The sequence below is a fragment of the Rhinopithecus roxellana genome, chromosome 19 (assembly GCF_007565055.1).
Source record: "Rhinopithecus roxellana isolate Shanxi Qingling chromosome 19, ASM756505v1, whole genome shotgun sequence".
Lineage (NCBI taxonomy): Eukaryota > Metazoa > Chordata > Mammalia > Primates > Cercopithecidae > Rhinopithecus > Rhinopithecus roxellana.
Genome location: NC_044567.1, coordinates 25207819 through 25225233, shown reverse-complemented (window position 1 = coordinate 25225233; position 17415 = coordinate 25207819). Strand labels below are relative to the sequence as shown.

The following is a 17415-nucleotide window of genomic DNA, read 5'->3' as shown; positions in this document are numbered from 1 at the left end:
ACATTTGAATATATTTATACTAAAATTATGTATGCTTTATCTGAAATTAATTTATTTTAATTTTTATTTATTTGTTTATTTACTTTTAAGACTGAGTCTTACTCTGTCACCTAAGCTGGAGTGCAGTAGCATGATCAAGGCTCACTGCAGCCTTGACTTCCTGGGCTCAAGAGATCCTCCCACTCTGTCTCCAAAACAGACAAAACCTCTAGCTTGGGATCGGCCTTTTCGTCTATTATTTTTCTTTAAAAAAATTTTTTTTGAAAATAGATGTTGATGCTATGTTGTCCAGGCTGTCCTCAAACTCTTGCCCTCAAGTGATCTTCCCACCATGACTTCCAAAAGTGCTGGGAATGTGGGTGTGAGCACTGCACCCACCGTTATGTTTTTTTCTACATAAAAAATAATGCAGGATTATCTTCTAGAGCTAATTAATATGTTCAAATAACCAAAACCCCATTAAGGAAAAATGTCACATGACAGCAAATAATCAATCCAGACCAATATGATCACACTCACTGTGAAGGTGAGAAAACTTCATCTTTATTACATTTCCCCAAGAGACGCACTGCATTGTTCTCTTGAAAACACACAGCTCATGTCCTCCTTTAAAACACACATCCTCTTTAAAGTAACACACAGACATGCCAATACAAGGTAAAAAATTACATCTGATTTCTCACATTTCAAAACATACAGTAAACATCAAATAAAAATTTATTTTTATAAGAATTTAGGGGAACTATCATGTAGCTATAAGTGTAATACATATATTAAGTATCATAGATAAAAAGAGTGCTCCCTTCAGCAGCACATGTAGTAACAGATACAAAGATTTAAAGATAAAAGCTTTAGGATAAAAAAAATCCTCTCTTAAAAAGGAAAACAAAATTATATTTATGTATATATAGCAACTATAACACCCATTTCACAACTTTATAGGAACAGTGCCTATTCAAAAATATCAGTATTTTCAAAATATTTAAAATAAATGTAGTAATAATTCTATGCCCATCTTTTTCAAAATAAACCAATAAAATATATAGTATATATTAGACATGTTAGTATATATCTAAGACATGTTAAAAATCACAACTGAATTCTCACAATTCAGTCACAAATCTAAACAGCAAATAAAAATTTCTGTGACAGGAACTTAGGAGAACTACCAATAGCTATAAATAGAAGAGATTATTATGTAAGTATCCTAGATAAAAAGTATACTTGCTTCAGAGCACATATAATAATACAGAAAACAATTTAAAGATAATGAAAGATTTAGGATAAAAAGGATTCTCTCTTAAAATGAAAAGAAAAGTATATATATATAACAGCTATAACTCTCATCAAAAATTCTACAGGAACAGCATATTTTCAAAAGTACAACAATTTCCAAACTATTTGAAATAAACCTATTAATAATTCGATGGACAACATTTTCCAAACAAACCAATAAATGCATAGTGTGCATGAAGCTATCTGTTACAGTCTATGGCACTCATATTTTACAAAGAATTCTGTGCCAATCTGAGTGTCTGCATTGTGCCTTCAAATGCTCCTGGACTGTGGCAACCAAGTCCATAGGAAACAAGACCTCCAGGTTCCGCCCCAGGGAGGTTGGAATTCAGCAATATAAAAAGAGAGGTGGTGCCGCAGGAAGGGGTGGAACCAGGAACACCCCTGGTTTCTCACTGTTCTCTGTGGATTCCTAGAAGTACCCACTTTGTCTTAGGAGGACAACGGTGATCACTCTATTCAGCTCCATCTAGAACAGTCCAGGTTCTTCTAGATGATCTGCACAAATGGCTCCTCTCCTTCCTGGTGTCTGCCATTAGCATTGGAATAAAGTTCCTGCTGAAAATCCGCATCTCCCCTGGGCCCGGTGTTCTGGAAGTGAGAGAGAGGATGTCACACTTCAAGGAGGCAGCTCTCTAGACAGGAAGGTTATTCACGTCCCACGTCAAGTCTAACTAGAGTTCAGAGCCATTGAGAAATCCAGTTTTATCATCTGTCCTTCATTCTATAGCCTGCTTCTGAACCATCGTGTTCAACTGTGAAACTCACACTTTGGTGACCCTAATTCCAAAACTCACTTAATACACCCAAGGTTAGTCCCAGTGATCTGCTTCATAGCAAGGACTTTGGGTGGGTCTCCCCAGGGAGTCGGGTACCCTCAGAGCAAGTGTGGCTTTGGACTTCATCACAGCTGGGGCCTTTTGTGTCACTTAAGAGCTAAACTTGTAACCATGCTAGATCCATTTCTAATGTGACAACATCACGAACCCCGAGTCCAGAAGCCTAATCCATAATCCTACCTCCTCATGATGAAGTCTCATGCTCTGCTCACCATGGTTAGCTGCACAAGATGTAAACCAAAGCTTCACTGAACCCTCGACCCAAATCGGTAACTCAAGTGCGTCAATCATAATGAACCTCCCCAAACTCAGTATTTATGATTATTTTTGAGTCAGGGTCTCACTCTGTTGCCTGGGCTGGAGTGCAGTGGCAGGATCAGGGCTCTGTGCAGCCCTGACCTCCCAGGCTCCAGTGATCCTCCCACATCACCTGACTAATTTTTGTATTTTTGTGGAAAGGGGATCTCGCCACATTGCCCAGGCTCGAAGCCGGATCAAGCAATTGGGTTCCTCGAATTTCCGAAATAGACCCCAATATTCTGCCTTTACCCTGGAGGATGCAGATGTACCTTCCCTCAGGCCGATGACCTCAGGCCTCCGTGGTCCCTGGTGCTCTACGAAAGGCGGGCGCGATCTCGTGCCCACACCCAGTGCTCTGGGTCATAAGCCTGGATCTGGAAAAACAAACGCCCCTTAAGAAGATGGGGACTCCCCAGGATACCCCTCCCCACCTTCCAGCCTCCAGCCCACGCGATTCCTCCCTACCTCCTCCACCTCCCCACGCCCCACCCACCTCCTCCAACTCCTCCAGGGAAACCCAAGCCCTGCAGCGCATAGAACAGAAGAACTGGAACCGAAGCTTATGGAACAAGGGTATCTGGGATCGGTTCTTTCCGTACAGGAAGTAGAAGATGTTTCGTTTGGAGGCCTCGTTGTCCTCCTCCATGTCATTGGCCAGGTAGCTGGGGACAGAAATCAGGTTGCTGCTCAGGGGCACCACCAGGAGAGACCTCCGGCTGAGGTCAGCTTCCCAGAGAGGAGGGCAGGGGACTGCCCTCAGCTCAGGACTGGTACCCACCCTGCAGAGCCACGCCTTCCTCAGGAGGGCCCTGATGGACAGAGACCTGCTGAAGGGCATCTCCTACTCCTTTAGGATGGAGACAAAAACCCAACTGGTGGCCAAGATTGGTGGCTTACTCCTGGAATCCCAGCACATTGGGAGGCCGAAGCAGGATCATTTGAGGCCAGGAGTTTGAGATGAACCTGGGCAACATAGCAAGACCCTCATCTCTATAAAAAATGTAAAAATCACGCTGGACGTGGTGACTCATGCCTGTAATCCCAGCACTTTGGGAGGCTGAACCAGGTGGATCGCTTGAGGCCAGGAATTCAAGACCAGCCTGGTCAACAAGGTGAAACCCCATCCCTACTAAAAATACAAAAATCAGCCTGGTGTGGTGGCACAGGCACCCTTTAGTTCTAGCTACTCAAGAGGCTGAGGCACAAGAATTACATGAACCCAGGAGGAGGAGGTTACAATGAGCCAAGATTGGGCCACTCCATTCCAGCCTAAGAGGCAGAGCAAGTCTCTGTCTCAATAAATAAATAAATAAATAAATAAATAAATAAATAACTGTCCAGGTATGGTGGCATAGCCCTGTGGTCAAAGCTAATCTGGAGGCTGAGGTGGGAGGATCACTTGAGTACAGGATATGGAGGCTGCAGTGAGCTATGATCTCACCACTGCACTCCAGCTTGGCGGACAGAGCAAGTCTGTCTAAAAAAGTGAAATAAATTGAATACATTGATATTTTGCCAAACCCTGCCTTCTACAGGCATCTAGTCTAATGGGACTGGGAGTAATCAGGGCAGATGACCTAATCCCAATGTCACATTGTAATAGGATGTAACTGAAGAGCTACGAGCATGCAAAAGTTGGAAGATGAAGGAAGGCATCACAGAGGCTGTGGGGTGAACTGACTTTAAGGAATGGGTCCTTCACTTCAGAACCACGTGTGTGTGGAACACCCAGACAGAAAACACAAATGCAAAGTCAAGTAGAGGGCATTTGGAAGGAGCGGTGAAGCCACGCCAGGAAACACCAAGATAGCGAGCCAGTTTGGTTGTAGAGATTGTAGAGAGGGTGGAATTTGCACTGTGGACCCTGGCCTCGATTTTGAAAGACATCAGCTAAGGAAGTTGTTCAGGTGGGCAGTGAGGACGTTGTGCTTTGGAAAGATGCTCAGGCTGCACTAGGAAGCCCCAAGGCTTGGGGAGAGACTCCAGGAGACCCCAGCAGGGAGCATTTGACAGTGGATTCGAGTGATGCAAGAGGGACCTGAACTGTGGCCTCTGTCATGGGAACCTCGAGGAGGTCGATGGCATTTGCAGTTGATGGAAAGAGAGAGAGAGAAGAACCAGAAACGTCTGCTTGCCGGGGGAAGCGTCATGTCCACTCCTCTGCTCCTTTTCTTCTCCCCTTAGCGGTTTATGGTTCCTTTTGTTTTATTCTTTTATTTGTACACTGGCGTTGGAATTTGTTTTTTTGGCTTTTTTTTTTTTTTTTTTTTTTTTTTGAGAAAAAGTCTCGCTCTATTGCCCAGGCTGAAGTGCAGTGGCTCAATCGTAGCTCACTGCAACCTCTGCCTCCTGGGTTCAAGGGGTTCTCTTGCCTCAGCCTTCCAAGTAGCTTGGATTACAGGTGCACACCACCATGCCCAGCTAATTTTTCTATTTTTAGTAGAGACGGGGTTTCGCCATGTTGGCCAGTCTAGTCTCGAACTGCTGACCTCAGGTGATCCGTTTGCCTCAGCCTCCCAAAGTGCTGGGATTACAGGCGTAAGCCACCGCATCCAGGCTGAGTTTCTTTTTAGAAACAACAGTCTAAGAACAAGATAGTATAATCCTCTCTTTTTTGTACACAGAGTAAAGAGGACAAATAGGTGAAAGAATAAATGAAAGGCTGGAATCCCACTTTCCCTGCTGTCCCAGGGCATTGGATATTGACGGATAGGAGGAAGCAAACCACTCACAGAGCCAGGAAGAAATGAATGTGTTGGTATTGCCAGGAGAAGAGGCCAGCACGGCTAAAATATGCTATTACCATAGCCAGGAGATACTGGTGGAGAGAAAGAAACAGAGAGGGAGAGGTCACATCTTGAGAGAGGAAGATCGTGAAGATAGTGGAATGGGGGTTTGGGGAGGGGCTGCCCATCAGAGAAGGGACCTCAGTGTTGGGGTGACTGTGCTTATGTGGAAATTGCAGGGTGGAGGAGTATTCCTCCCATCACCAGAGGAAGGGATGTCGGTGATGCTCCCAGGATGGTGGGCTCCAATGGGATCTTTTAACGGGTGTGTCTAGGTCAGCTGGTGTCAGGAGGGTCTTTTGTGTGCCAGGCAGAGAACTGTCCCAAAGAGCTGAGAGTAGAGGGGCCAGGAGCTTCAGGGCTGCGGCCTGACTGCCAAACGACCTGTAGGAGAGGCAGGGGCCACTCATTCACTCGGCAAGAGACCAGCAGAGTCCTGAGGGAGATGCTGACAAATCATAAAAAAAACAAGAATAGCGGGACGCGGTGGCTCACGCCTGTAATCCCAGCACTTTGGGAGGCCGAGGCGGTCGGATCACGAGGTCAGGAGATCTTGACCATCTTGGCTAACACAGTGAAACCCCATCACTACTAAAAACACAAAAAATTAGCCGGGCGTGGTGGCAGGCGCCTGTAGTCCCAGCTGCTGGGGTGGTTGAGGTAGGAGAATGGCGTGAACCCAGGAGGCGGAGCTTGCAGTGGGCAGAGATTGCGCCACTGCACTCCGGCCTGGGCGACAGAGCGAGACTCTGTCTCAAAATTTAAAAAAAGACCAAGAATAGCCGGGAGTGGCAGCTCAAGCCTGTGATCCCAGTAGTTTAAGAGGCTGAGACAGGAGGATCACGTGAGCCCAACAGTTCGAGAACAACCTGGGCAACTTAGCAAGACCATTTGTATAAAATTATTCAAGCATGATGGCATGTGCCTGTACTCCCAGCTACTCAGGAGGCTGAGGCAGGAGGATTGCATGAGCCCAGGAATTAGAAGCTGCAGTGAGCTGTGATCATGCCACTCCATCCTGGGGAACACAGCTAGATACTGTATCCAAAAAAAAAAAAAAAAGTGGGCACCAAGACTCAAGACTGTGGGAGCTGGAGGGGCACAGTACAGTGGCTCACCTCTGTAATCCCAGCATGTTGGGAGGCCAAGGCGAGCAGAACACCTGAGGTCAGGTGTTCAAGACCAGCCAGGTCAACATGGCAAAACCCCATCTCTACTAAAAACACAAAAATTAGCCAGCCATGGTGGTGCACGCCTGTAATCCCAGCTGCTTGGGAGACTGAGGCAGGAGAATGCCTTGAACCCAGGAGGCGTCGGCTGCAGTGAGCCAAGATTGAGACACTGCCCTCCAGCCAGGACAGCAGAGTGAGACTGTCTCACAAAAAGTAAAGAAAAAGACTGTGGGAGCATCTGGTGGGAAGTGCTGGAGGGAGAGAGGAGAGGAACTGTGGGTTTAGAAGCTGCGCCCTCCCCGCCGACGGTGCATTGAAGCAGGAACACAGTTCTGTGGAGAACAACCTTACCTTGTCGGACACCCTCAGATCTTTGTCCCAGGCCAGGAATCTTTTAACGACAGGATCCTCTGTGATTAGAGAGCAGATGTCAGCATGAGAAGCAGGACAGGGTTTCTGTGGGAGCAGCAGGGCAGCGAGGAGAAGTGTGTCTCCCTGGGGGAAGTCTCAGGATTGCTGCCACAAGTGAGGTGGATGGGAGTGGGGAGAATGACTTTCACTGGGCAAGGGAGAGAGGCTCCCTCTCTGAGACTCGCCTGAGAAGAGGCGGAAGGAGGCCCTGGGTGTGAGAATCTACAGGATGTAGAGCTGGCAATAAGCCAGAACGCCCTCCCAGCAGACACAGAGGGACTACTGCAGAGTCATAAAGGAATTCCCATCATTTCCTCATGAGACAGTCATGTCAGGGTGTGACCATGGCCTAGGTATCCCCCTCTATGGATGGAAACACTTAGGTTTAGAAAAGTCAGCAAGAGACAATAAGTTTTAGAGGGCACAGCTGAAACTACTTTCTTTGATTTTTGATTTTGTTATATATATATATATATATATATATATATATATTTTTTTTTTTTTTTTTTTTTTTTTTTTTTTTTAGCTGGAGTGTCACTCTGTGGGCCAGGCTGGAATGCAATGGCACGATCTCAGCTCACTGCAACCTCAGCCTCCCGGGTTCAAGCGATTCTCCCGTCTCATTCCCCTGAGTAGCTGGGATTACAGGCATGTGCTACCATGCCTAGCTAATTCTTGTATTTTTAGTAGAGATCAAGTTTTACTATGTTGGTCAGGCTGGTCTCTAACTCCTGACCTCAGGTGATCCACTGGCCTCGGCCTCCCAAAGTGCTGGGATTACAGGTATGATCTACTGCGCCGGCCTTGCTTTTTCTTTTGAGACAGAGTTTTGCTCTGTCACCCAGGCTGGAGTGCAGTGGTGCCATCATAGCTCACTGCAGCCTCAAAGTCCTGAGTTCAAGCAATCCTCTTGCCTCAGCCTCCCAACATGGCGGGATCTCAGGCGTGAGCCACTGCACTTGGCCCAAAACCAAGATTTCTTATCCCAAGCGCTGACCTAATCCTAATCTTCTATTGTCTCCTAAGCGTCCATTATGGGTGATCACTTCTGAGTCCTCCCGCACGGAGAGCTCACCCACTGAGGGCATATTTTTCCCATTGGAAAAGTGTGGTTATTGGAAGTTTCCTCTTTTTTAGAAAATCAGGACTGGAGGTGCTCTCTGGGGTGTCCTCCTACCAAGCAGCCTGTTGAAAGTCTCGTGGTGCTCAGGGAGCACAGGTGACACTCGCCGTCGCTTCAGCTTCATCTTGAGCCCACATAGCATCTCCGCCACCCAGGTCTCCACAGGCTCAGGGGCGAGCTCCTTCTCTGGCTCCTCCTCCGATGAATCCTCAGATTCGTCCGACCACTCCCTCTTCCTTTTCCAGCAAAGGGACCTACACGGGGGACTGGGATCTACCCCAGGGGCTGAGTAAAGAAACCAGGCCACTGTGTAATGCTTCTGCAGTTGATCACCTTAGAGCACGACCCAAAACGCCAAACCACTCTCCATCCTCCCCAGCCCCCAGACTGCTGGCTTCTCCAAGCCATCTTTCCATCTTTCTCCTTTGCTGAACCCCATGAGTTGCTCCTTCCCCTCTCCAAAATGCCAAACCACTCTCCATCCTCCCCAGCCTCGCAGACTGCTGGCTTCTCCAAGCCATCTTTCCATCTTTCTCCTTTGCTGAACCCCCTGAGTTGCTCCTTCCCCTCCCCATTCTTCCATCTCTCTATCCTCAAAACACTTCCTCATTTCCTTCCCTTGTCCCTAACTCTCTGAGTCTTTTTTTTTTTTTTTTTTTTTTTGACACAGAGTCTTGCTTTGTCTCCCAGTCTGGAGTGTAGTGGTGCGATCTCGGCTCACTGCAACCTCCGTCTTCCAGGTTCCAGTGATTCTCCTGTCTCAGCCTCCCAAGTAGCTGGGATTACAGGTGCCTGTCATAATGCCCAGCCCATTTTTGTACTTTTAGTAGAGACAGGGTTTCACCATGTTGGCCAGGCTGGTCTCTAACTCCTGGCCTCAAGTGATCTACCTCCCAAAGTACTGGGATTACAGGTGTGAGCCACTGCACCCTGCCTCAGTCCCTCCATTCTTCCCACACACCTCCTCAGGTGCTCCTTCCTGACTTCTGGGCCTGTCCTTTTCTTTTCTTTTCTTTTCTTTTCTTTTTTTTTTTTGCCACAGGGTCTCAATCTCTCCCTCAGACTGGAGTGCAGTGGTGCTATCTTGGCTCTAAGCAACCTCCACCTCCCGGGTTCTAGTGATTATCCTGTCTCAGCCTCCTGAGTAGCTGGGAATACAGGTGTGCACCACCCCGCCCGGCTAAGTTTTGTATTTTTGGTATTGACAAGGTTTCTCTATATTGGTCAGACTGGTCTCGAACAACTGACCTCAGGTGATCCACCAGCCTCGGCCTCCCAAAGTGCTGGGATTACAGGCGTGAGCTACCGCACCCGGCCTTTGGTTTTCTTTTGAAAAAAGGTTTTGCTCTGTCATGCAGGCTGGAGTGCAGTGGTGCAGTCATAGCTCACTGCAGCCTCAAAGTCCTGAGTTCAAGTAATCCTCTTGCCTCAGCCTCCCAGTGTGCTGGGATCTCAGGCATCAGCCACCACACCTGGCCCAAAACCAAACTTTCTCTTTTTTTTTTTTTTTTTTTTGTTGTTGTTGTTTTGAGACGGAGTCTCGCTCTGTCACCCAGGCTAGAGTGTAGTGGTACGATCTCGGCTCACCGCAAGCAACACCTCCCGGGTTCATGCCATTCTCCTGCCTCAGCCTCCTGAGTAGCTGGGACTACAGGCGCCCGCCACCATGCCCGGCTATGTTAGCCAGGATGGTCTTGATCTCCTGACCTTATAATCCGCCCACCTCGGCCTCCCAAAGTGCTGGGATTATAGGCGTGAGCCACAGCGCCCAGCCCAAGACCAAGCTTCTTATCCCAAGCGCCAACCTTTATCAAGTCCAGCCTAATCCTCTATCGTCTCCTAAGCGTCCCTCATGAGTGATCACTTCTGAGTCCTCCCACATGGAGAGCTCACCCACTGGGGGCATATTTTTCCCATTGGAAAAGTGTGGTTATTGGAAGTTTCCTCTTTTTTAGAAGTACAGGATTTGAGGTGCTCTCTGGGGTGTCCTCCTACCAGGCAGCCTGTTGAAGTCCTCGTGGTGCTCAGGGAGCACGGACGACACTAGCTGTTGCTTCAGCTTCATCTTGAGCCCACACACCGTCTCCACCACCCAGGTCTCCTCAGGCTCAGGGGCGAGCTCCTTCTCTGGCTCCTCCTCCGATGACTCCTCAGATTTGTCCGACCACTCCCTCTTCCTTTTCCAGCAAAGGGACCTACATGGGGGGCTGGGATCTACCCCAGAGGCTGAGTGAAGAAACCAGACCACCGTGTAATGCTTCTGCAATTGATCACCTTAGACCCTGACCCCAAACCCCAAACCACTCTCCATCCTCCCCAGCCTCGGAGACTGTGAGCTTCTCCAAGCCATCTTTCCATCTTTCTCCTCTGCTCAACCCCATGTCCTCTGCTCCTTCCCCTCCCCATTCTTCCGACTCTCTGTCCTCAGAACACTTCCTCATGTCCTTCCCTGATCCCTGGCTCTCTGAGTCCCTCCTTTTTTTGTTTTTTTGTTTTTGTTTTGTTGTGTTTTTTGTTTGGAGACAGAATCTTGCTTTGTCACCCAGGCTGGAGTATAGTGGTGCAATCTCAGCTCACTGCAACATCTATCTCCCGGAGTCCAGTTATTCTCCTGCCTCAGCCTCTCAGGTAGCTGGGATTACAGGTGCCTGCCATAAAGCCCATTTTTGTACTTTTAGTAGAGACGGGGTTTCACCATTTTGGCCAGGCTGGTCTCAAACTCCTCACCTCAAGTGATCCACCTGCCTTGGGCCTCCCAAAGTGCTGGGATTACAGGTGTGAGCCACTGCACCTGGCCTGAATTTCTCCATTCTTCCCACACACCCTCCTCAGGTTCTCCTTCCTGACTTCTGACTTCTGACTCTTCTTTTTTTTTCTTTTTTTTTTTTTTTTTGGTTGAGACGGAGTCTCACTCTGTTGCCCGGGCTGGAGTGCAGTGGCCGGATCTCAGCTCACTGCAAGCTCCGCCTCCCGGGTTCACGCCATTCTCCTGCCTCAGCCTCCCGAGTAGCTGGGACTACAGGCGCCCGCCACCTCCCCCGGCTAGTTTTTTGTATTTTTTTTTTAGCAGAGACGGGGTTTCACAGTGTTAGCCAGGATGGTCTCGATCTCCTGACCTCGTGATCCGCCCGTCTCGGCCTCCCAAAGTGCTGGGATTACAGGCTTGAGCCACCGCGCCCGGCCTTTTTTTCTTTTTTTTTTTTTGGAGACAGCGTCTGACTCTCTCACCCAGACTGGAGTGCAATAGCACCATCTCGGCTCACTGCAACCTCTTCCTCCCAGGCTCAAGCGATTCTCCTGTCTCAGCCTCCCAAGTAGCTGGGATTACAGGCGTGCACCACTACTGCCTGGCTAATTTTTGTACTTTCAGTAGAGATGAGGTTTCACCATGTTGGCCAGGCTGGTCTTGAACTCCTGACCTCAGGTGATCCGCCCACCTCAGCCTCCCAAAGTGTTGGGGTTACAGGTGTGAGCCACTGCACCCAGCCCCCTTCCTTCATCTTAGTCAACCCTATCCCACCTCTTCTTCCTCCAGTCCCCTCACCTGATGGTCCCAACACTTCATTGTCTACCACCTCCTGGCGGGGGTACCCCGAGGTGCTCAGCTGGGGGCTCTGCTCCTCATCCTGGGGGTGCGGTTGACAGCTGGTCATGATCTTTCCCAAAATCTGTCCCAGCCCACGGAACCTAGTCTCTGTTCTGTCCAAAGCCTTCTTCTGGACTCTGCTGGGACCCAGAAGAGTGTATTATCAATTCTTGAGGCTAGAAGTCAGGAGTGGAGAACAGCTCTGAGAAGATGCTGTTGTCCACCTAAGCTCCCAGGCGCCGACGGAGGCCAGTCCTTCCAATCAGGAAGGTTGGAATCTCTGATGTCATTGGTCATTCCAACCTGGCAACCAGTTTGAAGAAAAACACATGTAACTGCCAAGCTGATCTCTTGTCCTGGAGATCCTAGGTGAATGGATGGTACCTCCTGCCACTGTCCAAACCTCAGACCACTGTCCAAAATGATCATCAGGGTCTCCGCATCCCTCTGTTCCCTGTCCCAGCAGAGGCTGTGTCCTCTCCACTCAAAGCCTGAAGCATGTTGGGGTCTCCTCTGTACATGCCCATTTCAGAGACCAGTCTGGTAGGAGAGGGAACAGGGTGGGAAAGAAAACTAGGGTAAGCAGAAACTATGAAACTTTACAAGAGTGAGATTATCATGTACAAGAGATTCCACGAACATTGACTTGATGAAAAAGTCACATCAGAGCACTCAATTTGTCAGAACTTTTCTGCCAAATGTTTACTGACTTTCGCTGTCTGAGATTCTGTACTGGGGGTACATATGTCCTCTGCCCTAAGGCATCTTTGAGTCCAAGAGACATTTTGAGGCCTGAAAATCATAGGAAACTGCCCTTGAGCTCACACATGTTTCCAATGGTGTCCCCAATTTCAGGGAGTCCATGGATTACCTAAAGCCAGCCCCTCCAGTTTGACTAAGAAACTAGTCTGTATATCAAGTTTTGTATCATATGTATTGCTCTGAACTCAGAAATTTCCCTACCATTTATGGATTCTATGAATAAAATATCGCATGTACAAAAAGACTAAATCGAAAAATCTCAACTGTGCACAGTGGCTCATGCTTGTAATCCCAGCACTTTGAGTGGCCAAGGGAGGAAGATTGCCTGAGGCCAGCAGTTCAAAACCAGTGTAGGCAACATAGCAAGACCCCATCTCTAAAAACACAAAACCAAACCAAATTAGCCAGGTGTGGTGGCTGGCACCTGTGTTCAAACTACTTGGGAGACTCATGCAACAGGAAGATCGCTTGAGCCCAGGAGTTAGAAGCTGCAGTGAGCTATGATCTTGCCACTGCACTCGAGTCTGGGCAACACAGCAAGATGCTGTGTCAAAAACTTTTTTTTTTTTTTTTTTTGATAAAAAATAAAAGAGTTGCATGATATTCAGAGACTATCCAAAAAACCTGTGGGTTCCCGGCTGGGCTCAGTGGCTCATGCCTATAATCCCAGCACTTTGGGAGGCCAAAGAGGGTGGATGACTTGAGGTCAGGAGTTTGAGACCAGCCTGGCCATCTCTACTAAATATACAAAAAAGGCCAGGAGCGGTGGCTCAAGCCTGTAATCCCAGCACTTTGAGAGGCCAAGACGGGCGGATCACGAGGTCAGGAGATCGAGGCCATCCTGGCTAACACGGTGAAACCCCGTCTCTACTAAAAAAATACAAAAAACTAGCCGGGAGAGGTGGCGGGCGCCTGTAGTCCCAGCTACTCCGGAGGCTGAGGCAGGAGAATGGCGTGAACCCGGGAGGCGGAGCTTACAGTGAGCCGAGATCGCGCCACTGCACTCCAGCCTGGGCAACAGAACGAGACTCCGTCTCAAAATATAAATATATATATATATACATACAAAAAATTAGCCAGGCATGGTAGCAGGTGCCTGTAATCCCAGCTACTCGGGAGGAGGGGCTGGAGAATCACTTGAACTCGGGGTGCGGAGGTTGCAGCGAGCCAAGATCACATCATTGCACTCCAGCCTAGGCAACAAGAGCAAAACTCTGTCTCAAAAAAAATAAGGAACCTGTGAGTGAGTTTCCACATGGTTTCCTAACGGGCTCCGGCTCTCCTAGGAGTCCTTCGCTCATGGGAACGGCACAGACTGAACGAGGAAGCAGATCCCATTGCTGTGGAAGTCCCATTGTAAGGAAGCTCTGCTTTTCTGGGGTTCAAATTTGCATTCATGATGCTTTAACCCGTCAGAGCTGGGTGGGTCCTCCTACAACAAAACAGTTTGCTATCTCCTAGTTAGCAGGCTTTCAAATATTAGAAGATCAATGTTCTGACCCCATTAAAATTTCTCCTGTGGAATGAAAAGCTCTGATTTAACCCGTCTTCAAGCCTGGTTTGCATATTCCTCTCTCTTCTGGCAGACCACCATGCCTGGTTAAATTTTGTATTTTTTTGGTAGGGACAGGGTTTCGCCATGTTGCCGAGGCTAGTCTCGAACTCCTGGTCTCATCTGCTCACCTCAGCCTCCCAAAGTGCTAGGATTAGAGGCACGAGCTACCACGCCAGGCCAAGGCTATTATTCTGACTTAGGGGTTTTCGTTTGTTTCATTTTGTTTTTCCTACAGAGTCGTTATTCCTTCAATAGATATATCTCAAAGCAGAAGCTGGCTAAGATCATCCTGGAACTTCAAATTTCCTAACATCAGAGATGCAATAGAACTTTGGACAAATAGAGTGTGGTCTATATACAGCTGGTGCCAGAACTGCATAACCCAGGTATGGATGTGACATCCCTGTTTTCAGCACTATAGTTTTTCTACACACTTGGTGTTTATATACATATGTGCTCAAGTCAGTCCAACCCTCAAGCTAAACTCAGATAAGATGAAATTATTGAGTCATGCCTGCCTTTGCTTCTATAAAACATACATCAAGTCACTTTCTGGTTCCTGTTTTCTTGTCCTTATCATATTATTCATAGGACTCAGAATTGTTTATTATTAATTTCAGAGTTTAGAAGTATTGAAAGACACCATCTTTCCATCTCGTATCTACCACCGAGAGCTTTACAGTCTAAAACAACAGTTTTGCATTTTGGAAAGTAAATTATACAAGCTCCAGGAAGTACTGAAGGTTGGTATTGTCAAATAAAAAAGCAAATCTGGAATTAGGTAAGAAGACACTTTATTTGAAAAGACTATTGCAATAGGGAAAATGCTCAAGTCGTAAGATTTATATCTCAAACATTAAGCGAAAAAGTTTTCTTTGTTAGCAAGGAATAAAAGGGTAGAACAAACTGGGTTACGAGGAAGTAAGATGAAGAGTTGGGATAATATGATTAGACAGCTGATTAGATCAGGGAACATCTTTTCCTAAAGGTTGTTCAGCATACCAATGCTTGCTTAAGCCCAAGAATAGGTCAAGGTTCTAGGGCCTCTGGGGAGGGCTAAATCCTGACTAAAGTTTGGTCAAGTTAGTAGATATTTTGTCCAGATTGATCAGTGGCAGTGAGCAGTTCAGCTAATCACTTATGAGACAAAGAATGGGAATTTGGAGGGTCTGTGTCTGGCTTTGTCATATAAACAAGGGAGCCATCCATAAATCTTATCTAACTGATGTGGGAAAAGTTGGTTCCACATCGTTTCCAAAATAATAAATTATTTCCTAGACATAAAACTGTAGGGAGATTTTTTTGTTTGTTTGTTTCTAGAGATGGGATCTCATTATGTTGCCCAGGCTAGACTCCAACTCCTAACTCCTGGGCTCAAGTGATCCTCCTACCTCAGCCTCCTTTAGTAGCTGGGACTGCAAGCTTGCATGGGGAGATTTTTTGGCCATCCTTATTTTCCAGAATCGCAGAGCTCAGGTAAAGTTCAATATTGTCAGTATTAAAGCAGAAGATCTGAAAAAAAAATTGCCTGCTGTTTGCTTTTTTTTTTTTTTTTAATAGACAGGGTCTCACTCTGTCACCCAGTCTAGAGTGCAGTGGCATGATCATGGCTCACTACAACCTTGATCTCCTGGCTCAAGGGATCTTCCTGCCTCAGCCTCCCTTATAGCTGGGACCAGAAGTGTGTGCCACCTATCCAGCGAAGTTTTTAATTTTTTGTAGGGATGGGGGTCTCACTTTGTTGCCCAGGCTGGTCTCAAACTCCTGGCCTCAAGTGATCCTCCTACCTCAGCCTCCCAACGTGTTGGGATTGCAGGCATGAGCCATGGCACCTGGCTTGTTTATAAATTTAAATAATGAGACATAAAAATAAAAATTTATGCACAGCAAAATAAGATGCAAAAGGCTGGGCGCGGTGGCTCATGTCTGTAATCCCAGCACTTTGGGAGGCTGAGGCGGGTGGATCACCTGAGGTCAGGAGTTCGAGACCAGCTAGCCAAGATGGTGAAACCCTGTCTCCACTAAAAATACAAAAAAAAAAAAAAAAAAAAAAAAAACTTAGCCAGGCATAGTGGTAGATGCCTGTAATCTCAGCTACTGGGGAGGCTGAGGCAGGAGAATTGCTTGAACCCAGGAGGCGCAAATTGCAGTAAGCAGAGATCATGCCACTGCAGTCCAGCTTGGGCAACACAGCGAGACCATGTCTCAAATAAAATAAAATAAAATAAAATAAGATGCAAAAATATTTGCTCAAATATGAGGAAAACAATTACTGAATATATAAAGAACCAATACAAATCAATACAAAAAAGACCAATAACTTAGCAGTAAAATGAGGAAATAATATGAATACAGCATTCACCTAAATATAGGAATACAAGCCAGGTACAGTGGTACACACTTACCATCCCAGCTACTCAAGAAACTGAGATGGGAGAATCACTTGAACACAGAATTTTGAGGCCATCCTGGGCAGAAAGAAAAGGAATGCAAATGGTTCTTAAATACACGAGTAGGGCCAGGCACGGTGACTCATGCTTGTAATCCCAGCAGTTTGGGAGGCCAAAACGGGCAGATCATCTGAGATCAGGAAAATCACTTGAACCGGGGAAGTGGAGACTGCTGTGAGTCGAGATCGTGCCGCTGCTCTCCAGCCTGGGTGACAGAGCTAGACTCTGTCTCAAAAATAAAATAAAATAAATAAATACATGAGTAGGTACTCAACTTCACTTAAGAGTGAATCAGGGGCCGGGCGCGGTGGCTTACCCCTGTAATCCCACCACTTTGGAAGGCCAAGGTGGATGGATCACTTGAGGTCAGGAGTTCAAGACCAGCCTAGCCAATGTGAAACCCCCTCTCTACTAAAATACAAAAATTAGCTGGGTGTGGTAGTGCATGCCTGTAATCCCAACTACTCGGAGGGCTGAGGCAGGTGAATTGCTTCAACCTGGAAAGCAGAGGTTGCAGTGAGCTGAGATCGCACCACTGCACTCCAGCCTAGGCAACAGAGCGAGACTCCATCTCAAGAGTAAATCAGGACTGGATGCTGTGGCTCACGCTTGTAATCCCAGCACCTTGGGAGGCCAAGGTGGGCAGATCACTTGAGGTCAGGAGTTTGAGACCAGCCTGGCCAACATGGTGAAATCCTGTCTCTACTAAAAATACAAAAATTAGCCAGGTGTGATGGCGGGCACCAGTAATCCCAGCTACTCAGGAGGCTGAGGCAGGAGAAGCACTTGAACCCGGGAGGCAGAGGTTGCAGTGAGCCGAGATTGCGCCACTGCACTCCAGCCAGGGTGACAGAATGAGACTCCATTTCAAAAAGAAAAAAAAGTGAATCAGGACTAGGTGTGATACCAGTGACAATCCTCAAAGAATATTTGCATAAACAAAATGTCTTTATTTTAGGCAGCTGAAAGAAAAAGTTATCCTACTACCTCCGTTAAGGTGACTTCCCAAACTCATTTACAGAACTTTTACTTATATCTCATTTCGCTAAAACATAGTCATGTATTTAATTATACCTAGTCACTAGGGAACCTGAGGAATGTAATCTATCATCTGGATTACAGTGTGTCCAGCTAA

At 47.1% G+C, this 17415-nt stretch overlaps 2 protein-coding genes across 2 annotated transcripts in view; one reads left to right on the top strand and one right to left on the bottom strand.

The window, feature by feature from the left end:
* Nucleotides 1-17415, top strand: part of PRR11 (proline rich 11) — a 47030-nt gene that overhangs the window by 15447 nt on the left and 14168 nt on the right. Inside the window, exons 3-4 of the mRNA XM_010376824.2 lie at nt 14066-14216; nt 14451-14573. Coding sequence (XP_010375126.2) covers nt 14066-14216; nt 14451-14573 — 274 coding nt within the window. The remainder of the gene's footprint in view (nt 1-14065; nt 14217-14450; nt 14574-17415) is intronic.
* On the bottom strand, nt 1441-11595 carry LOC104672954 (speedy protein E5-like). Its single transcript, XM_030923387.1, has 7 exons — nt 11472-11595; nt 7982-8212; nt 6745-6803; nt 5168-5253; nt 2929-3097; nt 2705-2809; nt 1441-1887 (listed from the first exon to the last, which is right to left on the bottom strand). The coding sequence occupies exons 1-6, from the start codon at nt 11578-11580 to the stop codon at nt 2750-2752; spliced, it is 714 nt and encodes a 237-aa protein (XP_030779247.1). The 5' UTR covers nt 11581-11595; the 3' UTR covers nt 1441-1887; nt 2705-2749.